The sequence below is a fragment of the Danio rerio genome, chromosome 18 (genome assembly GCF_049306965.1).
Source record: "Danio rerio strain Tuebingen ecotype United States chromosome 18, GRCz12tu, whole genome shotgun sequence".
NCBI lineage: Eukaryota > Metazoa > Chordata > Actinopteri > Cypriniformes > Danionidae > Danio > Danio rerio.
Genome location: NC_133193.1, coordinates 47,876,254 through 47,899,849, shown reverse-complemented (window position 1 = coordinate 47,899,849; position 23,596 = coordinate 47,876,254). Strand labels below are relative to the sequence as shown.

The following is a 23,596-nucleotide window of genomic DNA, read 5'->3' as shown; positions in this document are numbered from 1 at the left end:
TTAACTCTCTTCGTTTATTTGTCTTACCCACGAAAACAGCGTTTTAAACAAGTTTACTATGTCTTTAAAATGCGCGCGCTCACCTCCTAGGAAGTGGCGTCAGAGGAAGACCGTCTGCATACGCGGAAGTGTCAGCCTCCGTGTGTTTTTGCTATGAGCTGTGCGTGATTGGAAAATATATTGCTTTGACTGTGATGTCGGTGCTCTACATGGAGAAACTAAGCCGTGTTTTCGAGCGTTATCAGGAGTATGTGAGGACAAGCCCGGCAGCCGCGTCTCATCTGGAGAGCACAGTGCGCGCGCTTAGTTACCTGATCGCAGGTGAGAGAGACTGATGTCTGACAAAGTGAAAGTAAACATTCATGTGCACGACTAAAAGTTAGATATATATTTATTCAGTCATTGTGGAATAGTATGCAGCTTTCCATACTATTCTGATGTATTTTGTATTTGACTATTAAGTTAATCAAACTAGTCCAAGAAGTTTTGTCTTTTATAAAAATGTAAATCTGCGTGTACAAATATGTAATGTAGCCTTGTTAACATAACATTAAACGGATAGTTCACCCAGAAATTACGGTTTAATAACTATTTACTCACCCTTAAGCAGTTCCAAGACTTTTATGCGTTTCATTCATCTGTTGAACACAAAAGAAGATGCTTTGAAGAATGCTGAAAACTGGAAGAGGAGAGCAGGGCACTTAGTAACACTTTTAGGTTTTGGCCAAATAATGAACAAAGTTGTGGGGTTACACAAACCACATTTTTTTACCAACAACACACAAGCCTCTCCTACAAATGAGAACTGGTTGTATGATCAATGGTTTCTGTGCAGTTTTGCCAAAAATGCCAAGAGTAAATATGCTACTGTTTACCCCACCTGCGGGGTAAACAGTAGTAAAGGGTAACTGACAGAGGGTTAGTTGTAACACATGCGTATGAAGTAAGATTTCACACAATTAATTTAAAAATAGTTTACGTAATATAGTATATGTCCTTAGTACTTGGCACAGCATGTATATTTATTTATCTATTCGATAAACACATTTGGATTTATTTGCATTATTATCTATTGTTATACAATGCATTCATTTGCATTATTACCAATCAAATGTATTTTTATATAAAAAATATATATATATATTAAAATGCATTATTAATGTAAAAAAGTTCTCAACATTACACTTAAAATGTAAACATTATATTGTTGGTTTAATTGGTGTCAAACAGTGTGTGACTTATTTGTAACACCCTGTCACAACTAACCCCGCTGTGTCATGTTTTCCTCAAAGCTGAAAACTTAGTTCATAATCTAACATCATTAAATATTAAATGCATTCATTATATGCATTCTTTTAATAGTTTTCAAGGCATATTTTAATTTCTTGAGGTATTTTCCAACAGGCCAATGTTAAACCCTTTTTAGCCAGTTTGTTACATTTATTATTATTTTGTTAAACCATTTAGTTAAACTTGATCAGAAACTGTTCGTGTGGATTTTTGTCCCCCTGCTAGAGAGCCTCTGAATTTTCTTAACGTTTGAAATAGGGCTGCAAATCGTAATGTTAAAATCTACCTTAACAAAATATTGCGATATGAATACAATTTCTCCAGATGTCTTAAATATCTCTGTTTCAAAAGATTTTTTTTATCATTTTAGATTATTTGGGATGATTCTGTAAGGGAGAGAATTATGCATAAAATATAATAAACAAATTTAAAGCAAAAGTAAATGCAATAAAGAAAAGTTACAAGTAAAATAAACATTTTTAGCGTTTTTTTTAAGTCTACGTCACCATTTTTCTCAGAAAACCTATTTCTAAAGGTGCTGTTGACTTGAAATTTCCCCCGGATGTTGATAGCAACCAAAAATAATAATATATCCAAAGAAAAAAACTCTAATTAGTTTTCAAATGAAGTTATCTGTAATAAAATGAAAAAATTATCGAAAGCATGAAAAAAGGAAGGTGCAGAAAGCCATGGAAGGCCCAGACAGCAGCTTAAATGCAGTAGTTATTCAGCCCCCCTCTGCCATTCGTAACTGTAAAGTAATATTAGCTACTTCAGTTCAACATCTACATTAGAAGGATGATGAAGATGAAACCAGGGTGGACATTTTAGCAAGATAATGATCCAAAACATTCAAGAAAACTCTTAAATGCTTTCAGAGAAAGAAAATCAAGCTGTAGAATGGCCCAGCCTATCACCTGACTTAAATCCAATTGAGAATGCAAAGTTAAGATCAGATTTGATAGACGAGGCTCCCATAACCGTCAAGATTTTTCACCGTCAAGAAAATTCAGACCTGAGCAATGCATGTGACTTCATCCTCCATATCAGAGGCATCTTCTGGGTTTGGGTTTTTACCAAAATCTGGTTCAACTCCATGTCTAGCTCCTTTAGAACTATTATTCCCAGACAAAAAACATGATGTGTTCAATATTTATTTTCCCTGCTGTATATCGCCTAACCTTTGTAGTACTAACACAGTAACTTTGAGAGACCTTTACCATTTTGATTATGAGTACATATGTCTTTTCTCATTACAGGCCGCTTCTCAGACTCTCATGAAATCTCAGAGCTGGGTAGGATTCACTGTTTTCTATTTGTTTTATCTGAGAGCATGTCCTTCTTTGAACTCTTTTTCAGTTCATAATTCTCACTTTTGATTTGCAGTCTACTCCGCGTCTAACCTGCTAGTGCTGCTGAATGATGGTATCTTGAGGAAGAATCTGTCTCGGACTTTGCCTATGGTAATGGATTTCCCTTTAAATGAATATATATTACTTTGAATGTTTTGTTCTCTGAGGTAGTTCTACAGTCTTTTTGTCTTATCATCCACCTCCTCGCTTATTTTGAAAGCAAACTTCCAGTCGTTCACATGAAAATACTTCCTTTAGTGCCGTTTTAAAATGCTCGTTTTGAGCTAGAGAGCAAGTTTGAGTTCTGACGAATACCTTGTGTTTTCACGGTACATCTTTTATCTGTCAAAAGCCCATTGATCTCTCATAAAATAGCCATTCGAAGATAGTTTCTCCTTGCTTAATCATCACACTTGCATAAGGGACCGGTATGTGCATGTGCTTTCGGCATGGCAACCACCATAAAGTTATCTATGAAATGAATGAGAGTTTTTTTTCTATTGTCAAACTTTAGCACAGTCTGTTCTGCTTCAAGAGAGAAGATTCAAAGTTGCGGCAGGCTTTATGCTTTCAAAATCACTTTTTTTTACTACACATTGTTAAAGAATATATTTCCCAAGTCTTTTGCCCCAACTCTGCCACTGTTCAGTAATAGACTTGTTGATATACACCGTTTCGCCCCGCTGATGACAGCCTCAAAATGACTAAAATGGGCAGCCTGTAAAAAAAAAAACATCTGACCCCTTCAAACAAACACACTCATCTTTTGGAGAAAGCACAGTCTACAAACATTCTTCGTAGTTTTTTTCTCTTTTGTTTGTTCTTGCGAGACAGATTTATCTTTGTAGGTTCCATTGCCAGCGCACAATAATAAACACATTTACAGACAGAGGGTCATTTTGGAGTTGCTCAGCCGAGATAGGACGAAGAAGCTTGTGTTTAGAGCCATGGGTATTCGAGCTTTGACTTTAATGGACCTCTTCAGAGACACTTTGACTTTATATTGACTTTGTGAGTGTTCAGCTAGTCTCCAGTTGGCAGGTACTCTCCAGTTTCTGCTAAATGGCAGAAAGTTGAATCCTCGTTACATCTAATTATGGCTAAAAAACACAATTTAGACTCGTGGAAGAAAATCCAGAGTACTGCAGTGTTTTTGACCCTCCAAATGAAAGACTTTTGGGAAATCTGCAGGACATTTTTAGTTTGAAAGCTTTAGAGTTGCATTTTTCTATTGCATTTTGGCTATTTGTGTGAGTAGGGTCTGTCTGCAGTCTACAAAACAGGGGTGTAACTTGTACAGTAGTAGAGGCGTAACCTGAAGTTATCGAGGCCCACATGTCAAAACTGTGTTGTTAGCAAGATGGAGCTGTACCCTTCACAGTTATTAACGTCTATACTTACCACAACCCTAAACCCAACCATTATAGTTACTAATGTCTACACCTTCCGCGACCCTAAACCTAACCATCATAGTTATTAATGTCTACATTAACTATTACACCTACCACAACCCTAAACCTAACGATCATAGTTCTTAATGTCTAAACCTACCACAACCCTAACCCTAACCATTATGGTTATTAATGTCTATATTTACGTTTACACCTACCACAACCCTAACCCTAACCATTATGATTATTAATGTCTATATTTATGTTTACACCTACCACAACCCTAACCCTAACCATTATGGTTATTAATGTCTACATTAATGTCTAAACCTACCACAACCCTAAACCCAACCATCATAGTTATTAATGTCTACCTTAACGTCTAAACCTACCACAACCCTAAACCCAACCATCACAGTTATTAACATATACACCTACCACAACCCTGAACCCAACCATCACAGTTATTAACATCTACTCCTACCACAACCCTGAACCCAACAATCACAGTTATTAAAATCTACTCCTACCACAACCCTGAACCCAACAATCACAGTTATTAACATCTACTCCTACCACAACCCTAAACCCAACCATCACAGTTATTAACATCTACTCCTACCACAACCCTAAACCCAACCATTACAGTTAATAACATCTACTCCTACCACAACCCTGAACCCAACAATCACAGTTATTAAAATCTACTCCTACCACAACCCTAAACCCAACCATCACAGTTATTAACATCTACTCCTACCACAACCCTGAACCCAACCATCACAGTTATTAAAATCTACTCCTACCACAACCCTAAACCCAACCATCACAGTTATTAACATCTACTCCTACCACAACCCTAAACCCAACCATCACAGTTATTAACATCTACTCCTACCACAACCCTAAACCCAACCATCACAGTTATTAACATCTACTCCTACCACAACCCTGAACCCAACCATCACAGTTATTAAAATCTACTCCTACCACAACCCTAAACCCAACCATCACAGTTATTAACATCTACTCCTACCACAACCCTGAACCCAACCATCACAGTTATTAAAATCTACTCCTACCACAACCCTAAACCCAACCATCACAGTTATTAACATCTACTCCTACCACAACCCTAAACCCAACCATCACAGTTATTAACATCTACTCCTACCACAACCCTAAACCCAACCATCACAGTTATTAACATCTACTCCTACCACAACCCTAAACCCAACCATCACAGTTATTAACATCTACTCCTACCACAACCCTGAACCCAACCATCACAGTTATTAAAATCTACTCCTACCACAACCCTAAACCCAACCATCACAGTTATTAACATCTACTCCTACCACAACCCTGAACCCAACCATCACAGTTATTAAAATCTACTCCTACCACAACCCTAAACCCAACCATCACAGTTATTAACATCTACTCCTACCACAACCCTAAACCCAACCATCACAGTTATTAACATCTACTCCTACCACAACCCTAAACCCAACCATCACAGTTATTAACATCTACTCCTACCACAACCCTAAACCCAGCCATCACAGTTATTAAAATCTACTCCTACCACAACCCTAAACCCAACCATCACAGTTATTAACATCTACTCCTACCACAACCCTGAACCCAACCATCACAGTTATTAACATCTACTCCTACCACAACCCTAAACCCAACCATCACAGTTATTAACATCTACTCCTACCACAACCCTAAACCCAACCATCACAGTTATTAACATCTACTCCTACCACAACCCTAAACCCAACCATCACAGTTATTAACATCTACTCCTACCACAACCCTAAACCCAACCATCACAGTTATTAACATCTACTCCTACCACAACCCTGAACCCAACCATCACAGTTATTAAAATCTACTCCTACCACAACCCTGAACCCAACCATCACAGTTATTAACATCTACTCCTACCACAACCCTAAACCCAACCATCACAGTTATTAACATCTACTCCTACCACAACCCTAAACCCAACCATCACAGTTATTAACATCTACTCCTACCACAACCCTAAACCCAACCATCACGGTTATTAACATCTACTCCTACCACAACCCTAAACCCAACCATCACAGTTATTAACATCTACTCCTACCACAACCCTGAACCCAACCATCACAGTTATTAACATCTACTCCTACCACAACCCTAAACCCAACCATCACGGTTATTAACATCTACTCCTACCACAACCCTAAACCCAACCATCACAGTTATTAACATCTACTCCTACCACAACCCTGAACCCAACCATCACAGTTATTAACGTCTACTCCTACCACAACCCTAAACCCAACCATCACAGTTATTAACATCTACACCTACCACAACCCTAAACCCAACCATCACAGTTATTAACATCTACTCCTACCACAACCCTGAACACAACCCTCATAATCATTAACGTCTACACCTACCGCAACCCTGAACCCAACCATCACAGTTATTATCGTCTACAAAAACTTCTACACCTACCACAACCCTAAACCCAACACTCATCTTTTGGAGAAAGCACCGTCTACAGACATCCCGTATAGTTTTTTCTTTGTTTGTTCTTGTCAGATAGAATTATCTTTGTAGGTTCTATTGCAAGCGCACAAAAATAAACACATTTGCAGAAAAAGGGTCATTTCGGAGTTGCTCAGCCAGGATAGGATGGAGAAACGTATGTTTACAGCCATGGGTATACGAGCTTTGACTTTAACGGACCTCTTCAGAGGCGCTTTGACTTTATATTGACTGTGTGATAGTTCAGCTAAGTAGTGACTCAAGTCACGTTTAGAAGATATAAAACTGATATAAACATGTAAAGGCTTGTAGTTTATCACTTCCGCCTAAATGGGTCAACGATTTCTTACACGCCAGTTTCTCATCAATTCTTGACCAATCAAAGGCTCTCTAGTATCTGACGTGCCCCGCCCCATCAAGAAGCTTAACATTTGATGTCTCGAGCTCAATCACTCTCACTGACAGAGCAATGATATAGCAAAACACTATTGGCTGTCAAACATCGAATAACACTTCACATTTCAAAGCACAACAGGGGACCTTTGAAACAAAAACACACTAGTGTAAATGTAGCTTTTTGATAAAGTGTCTACCTTTCACTATTGTATAAAAGCAGCCATTCACACTTAATTCTGCTTTTACTTTAAAATGTGGATAAATATTTTCAGAACTGAACATTTCTTTGTTTTGTTCTGACGTCATAACTCTGTTTTTGTGTGTGTGCATAGTCTATTTCTCAACAGAAGCTGTTAACCTGGTTGTCAGTGCTGGAGTATGTGGAGGTTTTCGTTGAGATGGCAGCCGCCAAGATGTGGGGGGATGCTGGACGCTGGCTTGTTATTGTTCTTATTCAGATTGCCAAGTAAGAACCTTTATTTTAGATGCAGTATCTAATCCAATCTGACTGTACACAATTGGTTTAGCAACGGTTTAGATCTGATGAGTGTACTTCCTGTGTGTTTCGCAGAATTTTTGCATTGGTTTCCAAGTCAGTGATATTGCATTGATTTGTTCAGATCAAAAAACTACAACTGTAGTCGGGTCGGCATCCTAACGTGAAGGAAATATTTTCAAAGCTTGCCAAAATGAAAAAAAAATCCAAAAAGCGAATTAGAGTAGGATGAGTTTCCATGAAGTTGCTATGCTGTGTTCACATCATATGTGGAATTAAGTATACCTGCAAGGAAGTTACATACAGTCAATGCAAGCGTGCAAATAGAGGGGAATTATTGCCACGCTGCGCAAATGACGCAGAATAATAATAATAATACATTTTATTTATAATGTGCTTTCTAAAACCCAAAGTGCTACAACAACAGAGAAATCAAACATGCAATAAAATCAAGGACTATGCTCATTGCTTTGAACCTATATGACTTTCTGTGTAATATATCTAAAGGTACTGTAAGTTTTTGACTTTTCTAAAGCATAAAATACCTTAATATGTTTGCAGATATTTAAGAAACATGCTACTATTAGTGAACATTCTTGTGTATCTGAAAAACAATGCTGAAGTCAGATATTCTGCTTTGGAAATGTGCGTTATGTGCCGGAATGGTGTCTTTGTTTTGGTCCTTTTAACCCGCCCAGTGCCAGTTAAGCCAATTATATTTCAGCAAACTGGGTTGCCTTGATAGAAAACTGCATATTTCATTCATTCAGAAAGGCTCACAATGCAAGTGTCCTCGACCAAAATGTGACCTCAGGTAGATGGTAGCTGACTCTGAAATGAGACGCAGATTCAGAGTTCCCCATGAGGTGGTTATTAATCAGCAAAAAATATAAATGATATGAATGTAAAACATTCAGTGAGCAGGTTACATTGTAACCCCATGTCCTAACAACACACGACGTGGCAAGATTTGCAGCGATAAGAAATTTGGCTGTTTGCATTAGACGAAACATGACAGAACTTTAAATTCAGAAGCACACAATAGTGCACTCACTGCACTCCGAAGAAATGGTAAGGTTTATAATCTAATTAATGCATATCAAACCTTTTTAACATTATTAAATGTAGATGCTGATTCACTGATATGTGTTGGCTTGCATTATTTTAAAAAGTTCAATTTCAAATGGTTTATTTTATTTTCCAGATCTGAGGTGAATTATGTGCTGCTGCTTTCAGTAGCATGGAAATAAAGGTCATGTAAAATGGCATTCAAACTTACATTATTAGCATTTAACACTGAATAAAGCACCTGAGGTTTGCCTGGGCATTGCCCGTTTTCTGTTGTTCAGCTGCAAGAAGTTAAAACCATTTCTAAAATGATCAATTTGAGGTGTTGGTTAGAACAAAAACTCATTTTAATATGGAGAATATTCCTTCTATCACATGCCATTGTTTTTATATAAAACACGTCAATCTGGCAACCTGCGTGGTTGTGTTTGTTTTGATTCAGGAATGTAATACCTAGTTTAACCACTGGGTGTCAAACTTACATATTGCACCTTTAACTAAATGTCCTCTTTTGATAAGTTCCATGTAAATGAATAAAGATAATACACTCAAAAAATGACTTGTTTAAACTACTTATTTAAATAAGTTGAAACAACACAATGTTCAAGGTTTTTTAGGGGGCAACTGAATTGTTTTACGATCAATCACCTTACATTTGTAAAAATGATTAAATTAGCTTAATTAATTTGTATTGGGACAACAAAAAGGAATTGTGTGGAACCCAGCATTTACTACAGTGTGAAAGCACAATTAAAGTGCCATAAAAGTCATCAATGTGACCTTGGCAGATTTTTTAATACACTATATACATTAGATTTGGGTTCGAGTTCTTTTTCTCTGCAAATCTTACCGTCTAACTCTCACTGATGACAGAATTGATCGAAAGTTAACGAAATAAACATTGCTTTACTGCATTCTCATATCTGTCCTCCCATTTCTCCATCCTCTCCTGTGTTTTCAGAGCAGTTCTGCGCTGCCTGCTGCTCTTCTGGTACAAATCAGGCATCCAGACTTCACCACCTATAATTCCTCTGGACAGGGATTCTCAGCTCTGTAGTCAAGGTGAGATATCTTAGACAAAATCAACAAGCCTATCAATATTTAAAAAGAGGCTTTTTTTAAATAACTAGAAAAGCTCCTCAAAACAAACAGTGGAATGTTAAATGTGGAATGTCTGACACCCTTTTCTAAATATGCAATCATCTGCAGGTCAAGTCCTTTTAGACCATTTTTTAATGTAAAGAAATGTTTCACTTATTTAATAATAATAATTCCTTCCTTTTATATAACGCTTTTCTTGACACTTAAAGCGCTTTTACACATTTTTGGGGGGGAATCTCCTCATCCACCAGTGTGTAGCATCCATCTGGATGACGCAATAGCAGCCATATTGCGCCAAACTGCACACCAAACACCAGCTGATTGGTGGAGAGGAGAAAGAGAGATGAAGCCAATTATGATATGGGGACGGTTAGGAGGCCATGATGGACAGAGGCCAGTGGGAAAATTTGGCCTGGATGCCGGGTTTAAACCCCTTATCTTTTTTTAAAGAACATTCTAGGATTTTTAATGACCACAGAGAGCCAGGACCTCAGTTTAACGTCTCATCCGAAAGACGGCGTTCACTAAGCAGTATGGAGTCCCCATCACTATACTGGGGCATTAGGACCCACAGAGACCGCAGGTTAAGCGCCACCTGCTGCTCTCACTAACGTCACTTCCGGCAGTAAACTAGCTTTCCCATCATACCATCTAGAATGGTATGAACTCTTTGAGTTAAAACTTGCTGTATAACATAAAATAATTTACATAGATGTGATTAGAAAAAGATAAGTGGTCTTAAAATTTGAAAATATAAAAAAAAAAGATCTACATATCAGACACAACTCTAAAAGCTATACTATACAGTACTACTATACTATACTTAAAAAATACCCAATAACAGCATTATATGTATTAATATATAGCCCTCTGGTGACCAAGAATAAAATAAAAAATGGAAATGTGCAAATATTTAAGAATAATGATAAAAGATATTGCAGATATTTTTATTGGAAATTATACTGGAGAATCTTCTGAAATCTATTGTGGTTAATAATTTAATATATTACAGTTTTAATCTTCTGTATATAAAAACACGTGATTACAGCACAAATATCAGTGGAAATCTGAGAATCACTCAGTTAGATCATTGTATTTGTTTATTAATATTTATTAGTTTTAACTAATGCTGGTATTTTGAAATAGACCATATTGTGAATTTATAAATAACAATACCTGCAAGTTTGAAGCGTACAAATATTATTATTAAATGTTATTAAATAAATTTAATCAAAGTGTATTAGAAAAAAACAAAGTTGTATTGAAAAAATATCACAATAATTAACCCTGAAAAAAGCAGCGCAAACACTACCAGGCTGCTGATGTGTTTGCGACAAGGAGGGACAAGGATGAATCCAGCTTCTTATTCAAAGCTTCTTATTGACGCTATCCGGTCCACCTAAAAACCGCGACGCTTTCTTTTTTCAGTTTCTTGTTCGCGCTCAAGAAAACACAGTTTAATCTAAGCAAGGGCTTATTATGCGGTCCTGGCACCATCTTGTGGAAAGACAACGTCTACTGTGTTTGACTAATGGAGACCAAAGCGCTGTCTCTTAGAAATTATAAATATTTTAAAATAGGCAATGCATACAGCATAGTTGCAATCATAACAACTACATTCTCGATTAAAACAGCCTCAAAAGTACATTATGTTGTCCAATAGGAGGAATATTAGTCAAACTGTAGAGCGTCCTCTGCTTTTATGTGGGCGGAGAAATACACAGAGGTGAAGAGGCCTTTGTGTGCTGTTACTGGCAAAATATCTCACAGCTATCAGCCAATCAGATTCAAGAACCTGACAGAACTGTTAAACCTAAAAAGAACCCCCTAAAAACTAATTTAATGACTTTTAATGCAGTTTACAATAAAAGTCATTAATAAATATAAGTCTTATAAATGTATCAGAAAACTTTGAAGTTCAGAAGTCAGAGTTAATTATTTTTAATCATTAACAGGAAATGAACCACACTAAAGTGTCTCTGGAAACCACAGCGCAGGACATTTAGCAGAGACACAACAAACAATTAACGCACAGCAATAATACAGAAATATTCCCACTGATGACAGTAAATAAACAGAGAGTGAGACAATAAGTCCAGCGTATGGCATGTGTAGATAAGCTGTGTTTGTGTGTTGTGTAGGGTTGTGCTCATTTGATTTGCCCTTGAACAGAAACACGGCAGTAACTTTGAGAAGCATCAGCTCTTGCAGTCTGTGTCAAAATAGTGATGTTTTGTTCATTCGTCACACACTTATATTCTACACAGACAACAATGAAGAAGAAGATGATGAAGACAGTTCTTTTGTGGGCCAGCGTTCAGGAAGAGTGGTCCGGCCACTGGGAAGTGGTAAGACTTTGTTTGTTTGGTTTGTTTGTTTTTTGTTGTGTTGCTTTGTTTTTGCTTTTATTCATTTTCTGTTTGTCTGTTTTGGGTTTTGCTTTGCTTTATTGTTTTGTACGTTTTTTTTTTGTTTTTGGTTGTTTGCTTTTAGTTGTGTTGTTTTGTTTTTGCGTATTCGTTTCCTTTTTGTTTTTTGTTTGTTTTGTTTGTATGTTTGTTTTTGTTGTGTTGTTTTGTTTTGTTTGTTTGTTTTTTTTTGTTTTGCTTTCCTTAATTGTTTTGTATGTTTTGTTTTTAATTTGCTTTGTCTGTTTTTGTTTATGCTTTTATAAATTTTTTGTTTAGTTCTGGGTTTTGCTTTGCTTTAATGTTTTTTGTTTTTTATTTTGTTTGTTTTTATTGTGTTTTTTGCTTTTTATTTGTTTTTGTTTTGTTAGTTTTGTTTTTTGTTGTATTGTTTTTTTTACTTTTATTATTTTTTTGTTTTGTTTTTCTTTTTGTTTTGTGTTTAGCTTTGCTGTGTATTGTTTTGTTGGTTTTTTTTATTTGTGTTTTGTTATTGCTTTTATTTGCTTTATTAAAAAATCAAAAATTGTCGGAAAATGCCTGATTTTTAATTATAACAAATGACAAATTTTTTCTTAAACAGTTACCAAAAATACGTAAGTCCTCTTAATTACATTTTTTTTTTTTTAATTTTGGAAGAAATATTTTCAGCTCTTTTAAAGAATAAAGCAAACATTAATATCTAAAATATATAATAATTAACTATATTAATTGGTATATAAACCAATATTGCCCAAACCCATTCCCAATGTGTTGAAAAAAATCTCTCCATTAAATAGAAATTGGGGAAAAAAATATAAAGGGGGCTAATAATTCTGCCTGTACACCTATACCTATATATTAATGATAAGAACACACAAAATACAAAATGAGAACTATAAAATTAAAATAACACAATCTTACATGCATTTCTAAATAGCTGGTAAAATACATGGTGGTCATTCTTGTAATAGTGTCCATTATTTATCCTTTAACCAAGTGTACAAAAATGGTTCCATGCCATTAAAAATGTGTAAGTGTATTTTTCTTTTTCTAGCACCATCATTACAGTCTCGTCTCTGGGGTCTCCCTCGGAAAAAGAAAGTAAGCAGGAATCAGGAAGAGGAGCTTTACTCCAGCCCGACTCCTCTGGGTCTGCAGGAAACCATCGCAGAATCCCTGTACATCGCAAGACCGCTTCTGCACCGTATCCTTCCTCAGTGTTTCACAACAATATCAGTGCAATATTAACCCAGAGGTGTAGAAACAATCTCAGGGGTGTAGGAACATCAATAAGTCGAAGTCATGTAGTTTTATTAGATTTTCACCATGTTCAGTCCACTACTGTTGTGTGATCGGCACATTGTGTGGCACATTTTTTTTTTTTCATAGCATAATCAAGTATTTCCAAGAAAACAAGATGATTTAATGTAGTAATTCTCACTTGTTTTGACTTGAAGGCTGCTTCTTTTTGTCCCAAGCACTATTTGAAGGCCAACACTTGTAGTCTCTAAATGGTGTTTCATGCCTGCAGAAGTGCTTGTGTTTTTCAAGGTTGCCGGCCTTTTGCATGGCTTTTAGTTGTTTATTGGATGATGATGATTATGAATACAATAACTTAGAGCAGGCTGTGGGCTGGTGTCCTGGAGAGTTTCTCCAACTTGCTTTAACATATCAGCCAGGAAGCTTCTAGTATATCTAATAAGAGCTTGATTAGCTGGTTCAAATGTGTTCAAAAAAGAGCTAAACTCTCCAGGACACCGGCCATCCAAGACTGAGTTTGGACACCTCTGACTTAGAGCTTGACATGGAAGAAAGAAATTAAATTAAATTAAATTAAATTAAATTAAATTAAATTAAATTAAATTAAATTAAATTAAATTAAATTAAATTAAATTAAATTAAATTAAATTAAATTAAATTAAATGTATTCTCATTTTAATATTGCCCAGACATTTCATGTCTCAAAATACCTTTTTTTTGGGGCTAACACATTTATCCATTTTTTCCAGAGGGAAATTTTGGTCTTCAAAGACAAAGTTCAGTTGGTGAAATAAAATAAAATACCCTCACAGTAAGAAGGTCGCTGGTTCTAGCCCCGGCTGGGTCAGTTGGCATTTCTGTGTGGAGTTTGTATGTTCTCCTCGTGTTTGCGTGGGTTTCCTCCTGGTGCTCAAAGCTAAAATTGTCCGTAGTATATGAGTGTGTTGCTATATGATATGATGGGTTGCTGCAGGAAGGGCTTCCGCTGTGTAAAAGATATGCTGGATAAGTTGGCGGTTCATTCCGCTTTGGCAACCACAGATTAATTAAGGGACTAAGCCGAATAGAAAATGAATGAAAAATAATCTTTAAAATCTGTTAGCACAATAGCTAAGTGGTTAGTGTGCCGACATATGGTGCGGCAGCGCTCCTGGTATCCCGAGTTAAAATCCCGACTCTTGGACCTTTCCCGATCTTGCCCTCCTCTCTCTCCCACTTCATTTCCTGTCAACCTAATACTGTCCTGTCAAATAATGGCAGGGATGCCAGAAATAAAACTTTATAATAATAATAATTTAAAGAATAAATCATTTTAATAATTATAATAATCATATATGTGAGTGCTGTCATCTCACAGCAAGAAGGTCGCTGGTTAGAGCCTTGGCTCAGTATGCGTTTCTGTGTGGAGTTTGCATGTTCTCCCTGTGTTTGTGTGGGTTTCCTCCGGGTGCTTCGGTTTCCCCCACAGTCCAAAGACATGCGCTACAGGCGTATTGGGTAACTAAATTGTCCGTAGTGTATGTGGATATGTCCCAGAGATGAGTTGCGGCTGGAAGGGCATCCGCTGCGTAAAAACTTGCTGGATAAGTTGGTGGTTCATTCTGCTGTGGCGACCCCGGATTACTAAAGGGACTAAGCCGACAAGAAAATGAATGAATGAGTGAATAATAATCATTTCTGTGATCAATAATATCTTAATTTTTAGTTTGGCATGAAAGTGCACTCAAAAAATCTGACTTTTTTCTCAAACTACTTGTGTAAAGTAAGCTGAAACAACACAATTCTAGACTTTTTTTTTGGAGGCACAGCTTAATTGTTTCATGTTACTTAAATTAGTAAAAACTAATAAGTCTACTTAATTCCTTCATGTTGTCCCAACACAAATCGATTGTGTGGAACCCAGCCTTTCTTTACAATGTAAAATAAATATTGAAAAATAGCTATAATAATATAAACGTCATCACACGCTGAACATGCTTAAAATGAAACTTCTGAGATTTGTGTTGGGGCAACATGAAGGAATTCAGTTAGGTTATTAGTTTTTACAAATTTGATTTGATTGAGCATAAAACATTTCAGTTTTACCTAAATAAACTGTAGAATTGAGTTGTTCCAGCTCATTTTAAATGAGTTATGTGAACAACCAGAAAACATATTTTTGTGTGCGTAAAGAATTCATTTTTAATTCCTTTTACACACATTTTATTCTTATGTTTTATATTTGTATTGGACCATGAGCTAGCTGGCAATAATAAGCTCAATTTTGATTGCAAGATTGATCAGGAAATTGATATTAATCTCTTTTATTTTATTTTTGCTGTGGTGATGAAATTGTGTGAATATATTTTGACAGTTTTTCATCCTCCATCCTTAACATTTGTAAGTGGCCAGTCTTGGGATTTGCGGAAAACGTTCCTGGAAACCATGGATCCTCTCTGGTCTCTTAGAGATAACCAGGTACAGACTGCATTGCATCTCTTTCTCTCGCCCTCCCTCTCACTCCCTCTCTCTTTCTCTCGCCCTCCCTCTCACTCTCTCTCTCTTTCTCTCTCCCTCCCTCTCACTCCCTCTCTCTCTCTCTCTCTTAATAAAATGCAGTTTAGTTAGAGATAAAATATGTACTACGCTCAAATCATGAAATTATTAAAATATAAAATATATAAGAAATAAATGACAGAAAAACAATGATAATAATTTTAATATTGATTATAATAATTAACTAGTCAAAATGCTGTAGATTTAATAAATTAGGCAAATTAATACAGTTGATTAACCTATTTTGTACATATATTTAGCAGCTAGATTTGCATCTTTCCCTCTCTCTATCCTAATCTCTCTCTTTCTTAATATCTCTTAAGTCAATTGGCATGACTGTCAAATATACCACAATATTGCCAAAGCAATAACAATAAGCATACCATACATAAAACATATTGATAAAAGACAAAAATATATAAGTAAATAGCACAAACTTATATATTCATAATGTACACGTTATTACAATATAAAAGTAAATCAATTCACAATTGCTTTATTGGCATGACTGTAAATAATAATATAGCCAATGCTTGAAATATGTAGACAAATGTAAACATATAATAACAATAAAAATATCAAAATAAAAGAATACCATAATACATCTACGTAATTCTCTTTCTATAATTCAATTGGCTTTATTAGCATAATATACATGGAAACATATTGCATATCGTATACATTCATTCATTCATTTTCTTGTCGGCTTAGTCCCTTTATTGTTCTTGGGTCGCCACAGCGGAATGAATCGCCAACTTATCCAGCTTATTTTTTTACGCAGCATATGACCTTCCAGCCGCAACCCATCTCTGGGAAACATCCACACACACATTCACACACACACTCATACCACTACCGACAATTTAGCCTACCCAATACACCTGTATCACATGTCTTTGGACTGTGGGGGAAACCGGAGCACCCGGAGAAAACCCACCCGAACGCAGGGAGAACATTCAAACTCCACACAGAAACGCCAACTGAGCCGAGGATTGAACCAGCGACCTTCTTGCTGTGAGGCGACAGCACTACCTACTGCGCCACTGCATCGCATAGTTTTATACATATTAGGGAAAAAACAGTCTAAATAATAGTAGTGATAACAATATTGATAAAAATAATAACAACAATAATAATACATAATGAAATAGAAAGGAATGTATACAGTATACATATTAAATACACATAATTATATAAAACATAATACAGATGTGATCTCCCTCAGTTTCTCTCTCGCACTCTCTCAGAGCTGTCTTTTTCAATCTGTCTGCAAAGGTTTACAGTTCAATGTGCTGCTGTTTCCTGTCCAGTTTTAGTTTGCTGAGTGACATGAAGGCGCTGAACCGAAGAGAGCGTGCTGAAATGAGGAGACGGGCCTTCCTTTTGCTCTACTACCTGCTCCGCTCCCCTTTCTATGACCGATACTCTGAGTCAGTGTCTACTTTATTACATACACACTTGTTCTGTCTTGTCTGTTGATCTTAAAGGGTTAGTTCACCCAAAAATGAAAACTGGTTAGTAATTACTTACCCTCATGTCAGTGCTATCCACGGTGACCTTCGTTTATTTTCCGAACAAATGCGCAAACGCATTTAGGGCGTGGCAGAATCCACTTTTGCTAATTTAAGGACGGAAAAATCTGCTTTGCACCATGACGCATGATCTAAAAGGATTGAGTTTATTTTTTTAATGAGTTCTAGTGTGTTTTGAGAATAAACCACTCAGAGTCTCATCTCCCATTCCCTTTAAGAGCCAGTTGCGTTGCGCCATAGCGCATTTGCTATTTACATGACAACTTTGTAAGTGGAAATACTGGGCGTTTCACTAGCAGGAAAACCGTTAAACAGAGCATAAGGCATCTCATTATCTACTTTCACTTTCGCTCTCGTGGATAGGGAAACCTTGTACCACAGACATCAATTAGCCTATAAATAATTAATTTCGTTTGTTAAGCGCAAATATTTGTTTCAAAACTATTTCTAATTCAGTTTTAATTTCCTGCAAACTAATAAATTAACAATAATAACGAAGTGTGCTCAAAAAACATGCTGTGTATTTGGATATAACCAAATACTGACCGCTCACGCGCTTTGTTTTGGAAATTTGGAAAGCCGCAAGAAATCTGGTCGGGTCCCCTGGCTTCCGCCGTACAGCCGTGGGAATGCAGACCTCTACTAGTAGTGTTAGTTAAAGGTTCTCAATACCATGATTTGTGACCTAAACTTTGTGAACTAAAGTTCATCCATTTTCTTTCGGCTTAGTCCTTTTATCAATCTGGGATCGCCACAACGGAATGAACCGCCAACTTTTTTTTTTTTTTTTTTCCATATTTTCGTTTTCGGTTTTGTGCAAATAGAACCGCCAACTTATTCCGGATATGTTATTCGCAGCGGATGCCCTTCCAGCTGCAACCAATCACTGGGAAACACACACACACTCTCATTCACACACCTACACTAAAGACTTTTGGACTGTGGGGGAAACCGGAGCACCCAGAGGAAACGTGCAAACTTCACACAGAAATCCTAACCCAGCCGGGGCTCGAACCAGCGACCTTCTTGCTGTGAGGCGACAGCACTACCTACTGCGCCACCGCATCGCCCTAAGCTAAAGCGTTACCACATATTCTGTATTCTCTATCACAGTTATTTCTGTGAATGTAAATAGTTGATGAAGAGTCTGATGAAGAGCCGTGTGGCTTGAAACGTTACACGCTTTGTGTCAGCTTTTTAATTTGATGAATTAGTATTTTTGGAGCTTTGGTGTTGCCGCCTTTGATGAATATTTAATTTGCACCTTTTGTGTTTTTTGGCTGAGCACCCAGTTAAGAAGGATGTGCGTGCTTTTGTACAGTTTTTCAATTTAAACAGTTGCTAAAGAAACTGCATTCATGTCTGTATATATAGCCCAAATTTGTGTCTATTTCTAATATTATGTTTCCAAAAGACAATTTGGGACAAAGGAGGCATTTAAGAAAGCCCTTTGGAGTAATTTTGTGCTTTCAAACTTTTTTTTTTCTCCATGTTCAAATAGCAGTATTAAACACTGAAGTGTAAAAAGCACGGTGTGAGCCTTTTAACTAGCACTTTTGAAGGAAACCTCTTTGGGTCAAGCTGACCAGAACACAACATTAGTGGATGAATTAAAAAACACACACATATAGAGAAAGAGAACATTGCACTTTAGAAATAAAAACAGCAGTTCATAGATTCAGCTGTGAAAATAGCTTTTCCTAACTAAGTCCTTTAAAAGTACCAGTAACAGTCAGTTACACACTGAAAATGATCATTTTTGCACTAATATTAATGTATTTGTAATTTTATTAATCATTGAAAACTCTTGAGTCAGTTTTCTGGGCAGCGCAGTGTGTAGCGCTGTCGCCTCACAGCAAGAAGGCCACTGGTTCGAGCCTTAGCTGGATCAGTTGGCATTTCTGTATGGAGTTTGCATGTTCTCTCCGTGTTGTTGTGGGTTTCCTCCGGGTGCTCCAGTTTCCCCCCACAGTCCAAACACATGCACTATAGGTGAATTGGGTAAGCTAAATTGTCTGTAGATTATGTGTGTGGGTGAATGAGTGTGTACGAGTGTTTCCCAATACTGGGATGTAGCTGGGAAGGCATCCACTGCGTAAAACATATGCCAGAATAATTGGGGGTTCATTCCATTGTGGCGCCCTCGGAAATAGAGACTAAGCCTGGTGAAATTTGGCACATTAAGGAAGATTAAGGCGCCGATCACACTGGAAAAAAAGAAGCGCGGTGCTCTTTTTATGTCGGTAGGCACCGACTGAATTGTGCATTGTGCGCGAGTGTTACTGTTGATATTGGTATAATTTTAATATTTAGTAATATTGTGAAATTCAAGATTTGTAAAATAATACAGCTGTGGATAACTCAAAACAGCAACCACAAGTCTCTCCTCCATCCTTAAAAGTCTTCATAGTCGTCTTGACAACACAAACACTGCTGTCACCTCAACAGAAACCAGCCTCTGCTTTCATTTGATTGGAGAATGAAAAAGATGCGAGTGACGTAACATGCTTTTCCGCTCAGAGTTGACCTTTATTCAATTGCAATGGCAAAAACGCAAGGTTCGCAAGGACATCATTCAAAAAAGGCACCACTTAACGCAAAAAACACGTTCGGTGTGATCGACCCCTAATTGTTCTTATTAATACAAAGGAGATTATACATTGTTATTTTACATTTGATTATTGAATTTATGAACCTCAGTACTATTAGACTTATTTTATTTTTAACCTTTGTTCTATTGTTTTCATCTGTGACTTTAATTTATTTTATACATACTGTAATTTAAAAAAAAAAAAATATATATATATATATATATATATATATATATATATATATATATATATATATATATATATATATATATATATATATATATATTGTACATTTTATGCATATGCACTCCCCTAAAAAAACATCCCAATCGATGTAAAATTCTTAATTCTTTCAAAAATAGTGTCATCTTGTAAAATTATTTTCATATTGCATGATACAGCTGAAGCCCTCCTGATTTATTAGCCCCCTGTTTTTTCTCTAATTTCTGTTTAACGCTAGTATTGAGCTTAAAGTGACATTTAAAGTCTTAACTAGGTTCATTAGGCAAGTTAGGGTAATTAGTAGGCCCACCCGGAATCTGTGCGCGCAGAATTCTGCAGATTTTCAGCCCATCATTAGTTCTGTTTATTTACTTGAGGAAATAAATTTTTTATTAATTTCAGTAATATTATTGACTAATGTGAAAATGTTTATCTGATTTATGTACAATGCAGTTTGTACAGTATTATTTTCTGTTTTTTACTAGATATATTATATGACAAACTTGCTTTATTTACTAAATAAAGTTAACCTAATTGGATTTGCATTTTAAACATTAAATAAGAGTTAAAAGATATTATTTTTTTATTTCATATATTAAGGTTTTAGTTATGATACTCCCAAAATAATTCCGCAGAAATCCACAGACTTTTACCAAAATTCTCCACAGAAATAGCAAAAAAAGTCTGCAGATTCCGTCTGGCCCTAGTAAATAGGCAAGTTATTGTATAACGATGGTTCAATCTATAGACAATCTAAAAAAATGGCTTAAGAGGGCTAATAGTATTGGCCTTAAAATGTTTTTTAAAAAATTTAAAACTAGCTGAAATCAAACAAATAAGACTTTCTCCAGAAGAAAAAACATTAAAGGAAATACTGTGAAAAAAATCCTTACTCTGTTAAACATCATTTGGGAAAAATTTGAAAAGGGAAAAAAATCACCGGAGGGCTTATAAACTGTATATCACATAAAATCTATATAATGTCATTTTTTCCAATATCCAGCAGTTCTATACTGCATAAAATAACGGTGGCTTTGTGTTTCCAGATCTAATGTCTTTTTCAACCCTCACAGGACAAAGATCCTCTTCCTCCTCCGCTTTTTGGCAGATTACGTTCCCGGAGTTGGTTTGGTGGCGCGTAAGTGGCGTATCCATCTCACCCAAACGGATGTTCAATGCTGTTACACTAAAAGCTCTGAGATATGTGCTGACTGGGTTTCTTTTCCTGTCCTCTCAGGTCCTCTGATGGAGTACTTGCCCATTTGGCAGAAGATCTACTTTTACAACTGGGGCTGACGTCGAAGTGAATTTTTCACAGGTCAACGGCGCCAAAAAAATGTTAGTTTAAGGAAAGCCTTTTCGGGGATACTACAGCTACAAGAGGACTCGAATCACAACTGTGCCAGAACATCTCCACGATTATTGAGTAACAGAAAATCTGGATAATTTTCCGATTGCTGCTTTTCTCTTTAAGCTTTCCTGTAATTTTATGCATCTGAGCCACAATTTCTTGCGCATATTATAAACACCTGGTATTAAATGGCTTGGCCAAACTTCAAGTTATATATCCCTCAATATGAATGCCTTCATTTTAATTTAGATGTACATTTGCAGGGAATAGTTTTTTTAAACTATAATAATTGACTGACAGGATTTTTTGGTCACTTTATTTTGATGGTCCGTTTGTTGAATTTAAGTTGCATTGCATCTACATGCCAACTAATTCTCATTAGATTATAAGAAGACTGTTAGGTTGGGGTTAGGGTTGGTGTACATAAGTTGACAAGTACTTGCAAAGTGTCAGTTAAATGCCTGTTGAAGGAGCAGTATCAGACAGTCTACTAATACTCAAATGTACCATCAAAATAAAGTGTTACCAGATTTTTTTTCTTGTTTTTTTTGTTCGTCTTTGCTTCATTATTTTAATGCCACCGCATATGGGATGAATTGAGAAGGGTATAAACGGAGGCCGGAGCCAGCTCCAAGTGGGTGGGTCTTGGAGCTCCAAGTGGGCTGGGCAAACCTTATTTAGTTGTATTTAGACTTGAATATTGTGCTTTATGAATTTGTATACCTAACCCTAAACCCAAACCCAACCTCACAGTAACCTGTTGTGTTTTATTAACGTCTACACCTAAATCCAACCCTAAACCCAACCTCACAGTAACCTGATAAACCCAACCTACTTGCGGTTTGAGTCCCTCCCACTTGGAGGTCACCCAACCTACTTGCGGTGTAATTCCTCCCACTTGCAGGTCTCCGGGCTGCAGCGATACCTACTTGGATGAATCTGATATTTTAATTGTAAATTCATAAATATACATGAAATATAAGGTCCCGTCTTTTCACAAGACTCCAATGAGAATTTTGTACCTAATCCATGTTTGTTTTTTTCACTGTGTGAAATGAAGTCATTCGAGTCTCTGTTTGAAAACCCATCGTTAGTTTGATTGAAAGACCTGAAGCAAAAATGATTCGCATGACTTTTGAAAAGTGTGAAATTGTATAATTGGTTTTTGTATATACCTTTATGCATTTAATAAATCTTTAAATAATAAGAGTCCTCATGCCTCGGGTGTTTCCATCAGAGAGCACAATTTAAACTGCAGCTAAGAGCTACTCGTACACATACAGTGGGGGAAACAAGTACTGAACACGTCAACATTTTAATCAAAAAACATATTTCTAAAGGTGCTGTTGACTTTTTCTAATTTTTCTTGCATGTTAATCAATGAAATACATATATGAAAATCTTATAAGTTTACAAATTAAGTTATGTGTAATAAAATGAAATGACACATGAAAAAAGTATTGAACACATGAAGAAAGGGAGGTGTAGAAAGGCAGTGAAAGCCCTGACAGCAACTTAATAATCCTCTGCCTTTTGTTAGTGTATATCAGGAATCACCAAACTTGTTCCTGGAGGGCCGGTGTGCTGCAGATTTTAGCTCCAACCCTAATCAAACACACCTGAACAAGCTTATCAAGATCTTACTAGGTATACTTGAAACACCCAGGCAGGTGTGTTGAGGCAAGTTGGAGCTAAACCCTGCAGGGACACCGGCCCTCCAGGACCGAGATTGGTGACCCCTGGGCCCGGTTTTTCAAAAGGCTTAATCTGGATAAAATTGATCCAGATTTAGTAATCCTGTTTTTGCGATCCGTGATCACGTAATCCAGCTTACTTTTTGAGCCAGTTTTTCAAAGCAACATTGGATTGGATCAATCTGATCTGGATAGGAACTTTTCAGGATCACTAAATCTGGATAACCAGTGCTCAATCACAATGTAGATGGATAGATAGGCCTATGTAAAGAGCAACAAGTAGAATAGCCAGTGTGGGGTCAATATAACTTTATTTTTATTTGAAATGAAAACACACACACATTTAAAAAAAAAAAACTAAAAACAATAAAAAC

General features: G+C 36.4%; 2 protein-coding genes across 5 annotated transcripts in view; one reads left to right on the top strand and one right to left on the bottom strand.

Moving 5' to 3' along the window:
- Positions 1-124, bottom strand: part of large2 (LARGE xylosyl- and glucuronyltransferase 2) — a 333,000-nt gene extending 332,876 nt beyond the window's left edge. For 2 of the 3 annotated variants that reach the window (XM_073929039.1, XM_017351916.4), the window contains exon 1: positions 28-124. The gene's annotated coding sequence lies outside the window, so the exon portion shown is untranslated. The remainder of the gene's footprint in view (positions 1-27) is intronic. The other variant, XM_073929040.1, reaches the window with a different exon arrangement.
- Positions 93-23,567, top strand: pex16 (peroxisomal biogenesis factor 16). 2 transcript variants are annotated; one of them, NM_001025169.2, is made up of 11 exons: positions 119-321; positions 2,550-2,585; positions 2,677-2,753; positions 7,315-7,448; positions 9,508-9,608; positions 11,915-11,995; positions 13,092-13,241; positions 15,682-15,754; positions 17,143-17,262; positions 21,251-21,315; positions 21,415-21,825. In NM_001025169.2, the coding sequence occupies exons 1-11, from the start codon at positions 210-212 to the stop codon at positions 21,471-21,473; spliced, it is 1,008 nt and encodes a 335-aa protein (NP_001020340.2). In that variant the 5' UTR covers positions 119-209; the 3' UTR covers positions 21,474-21,825. The 2 variants fall into 2 exon arrangements, with proteins under 2 accessions (XP_073785652.1, NP_001020340.2); XM_073929551.1 differs by lacking the exons at positions 17,143-17,262; positions 21,251-21,315; positions 21,415-21,825 and adding an exon at positions 23,233-23,567 and having other exon boundaries at positions 93-321; positions 15,682-15,815.
- Positions 23,568-23,596: the final 29 nt, after the last annotated feature.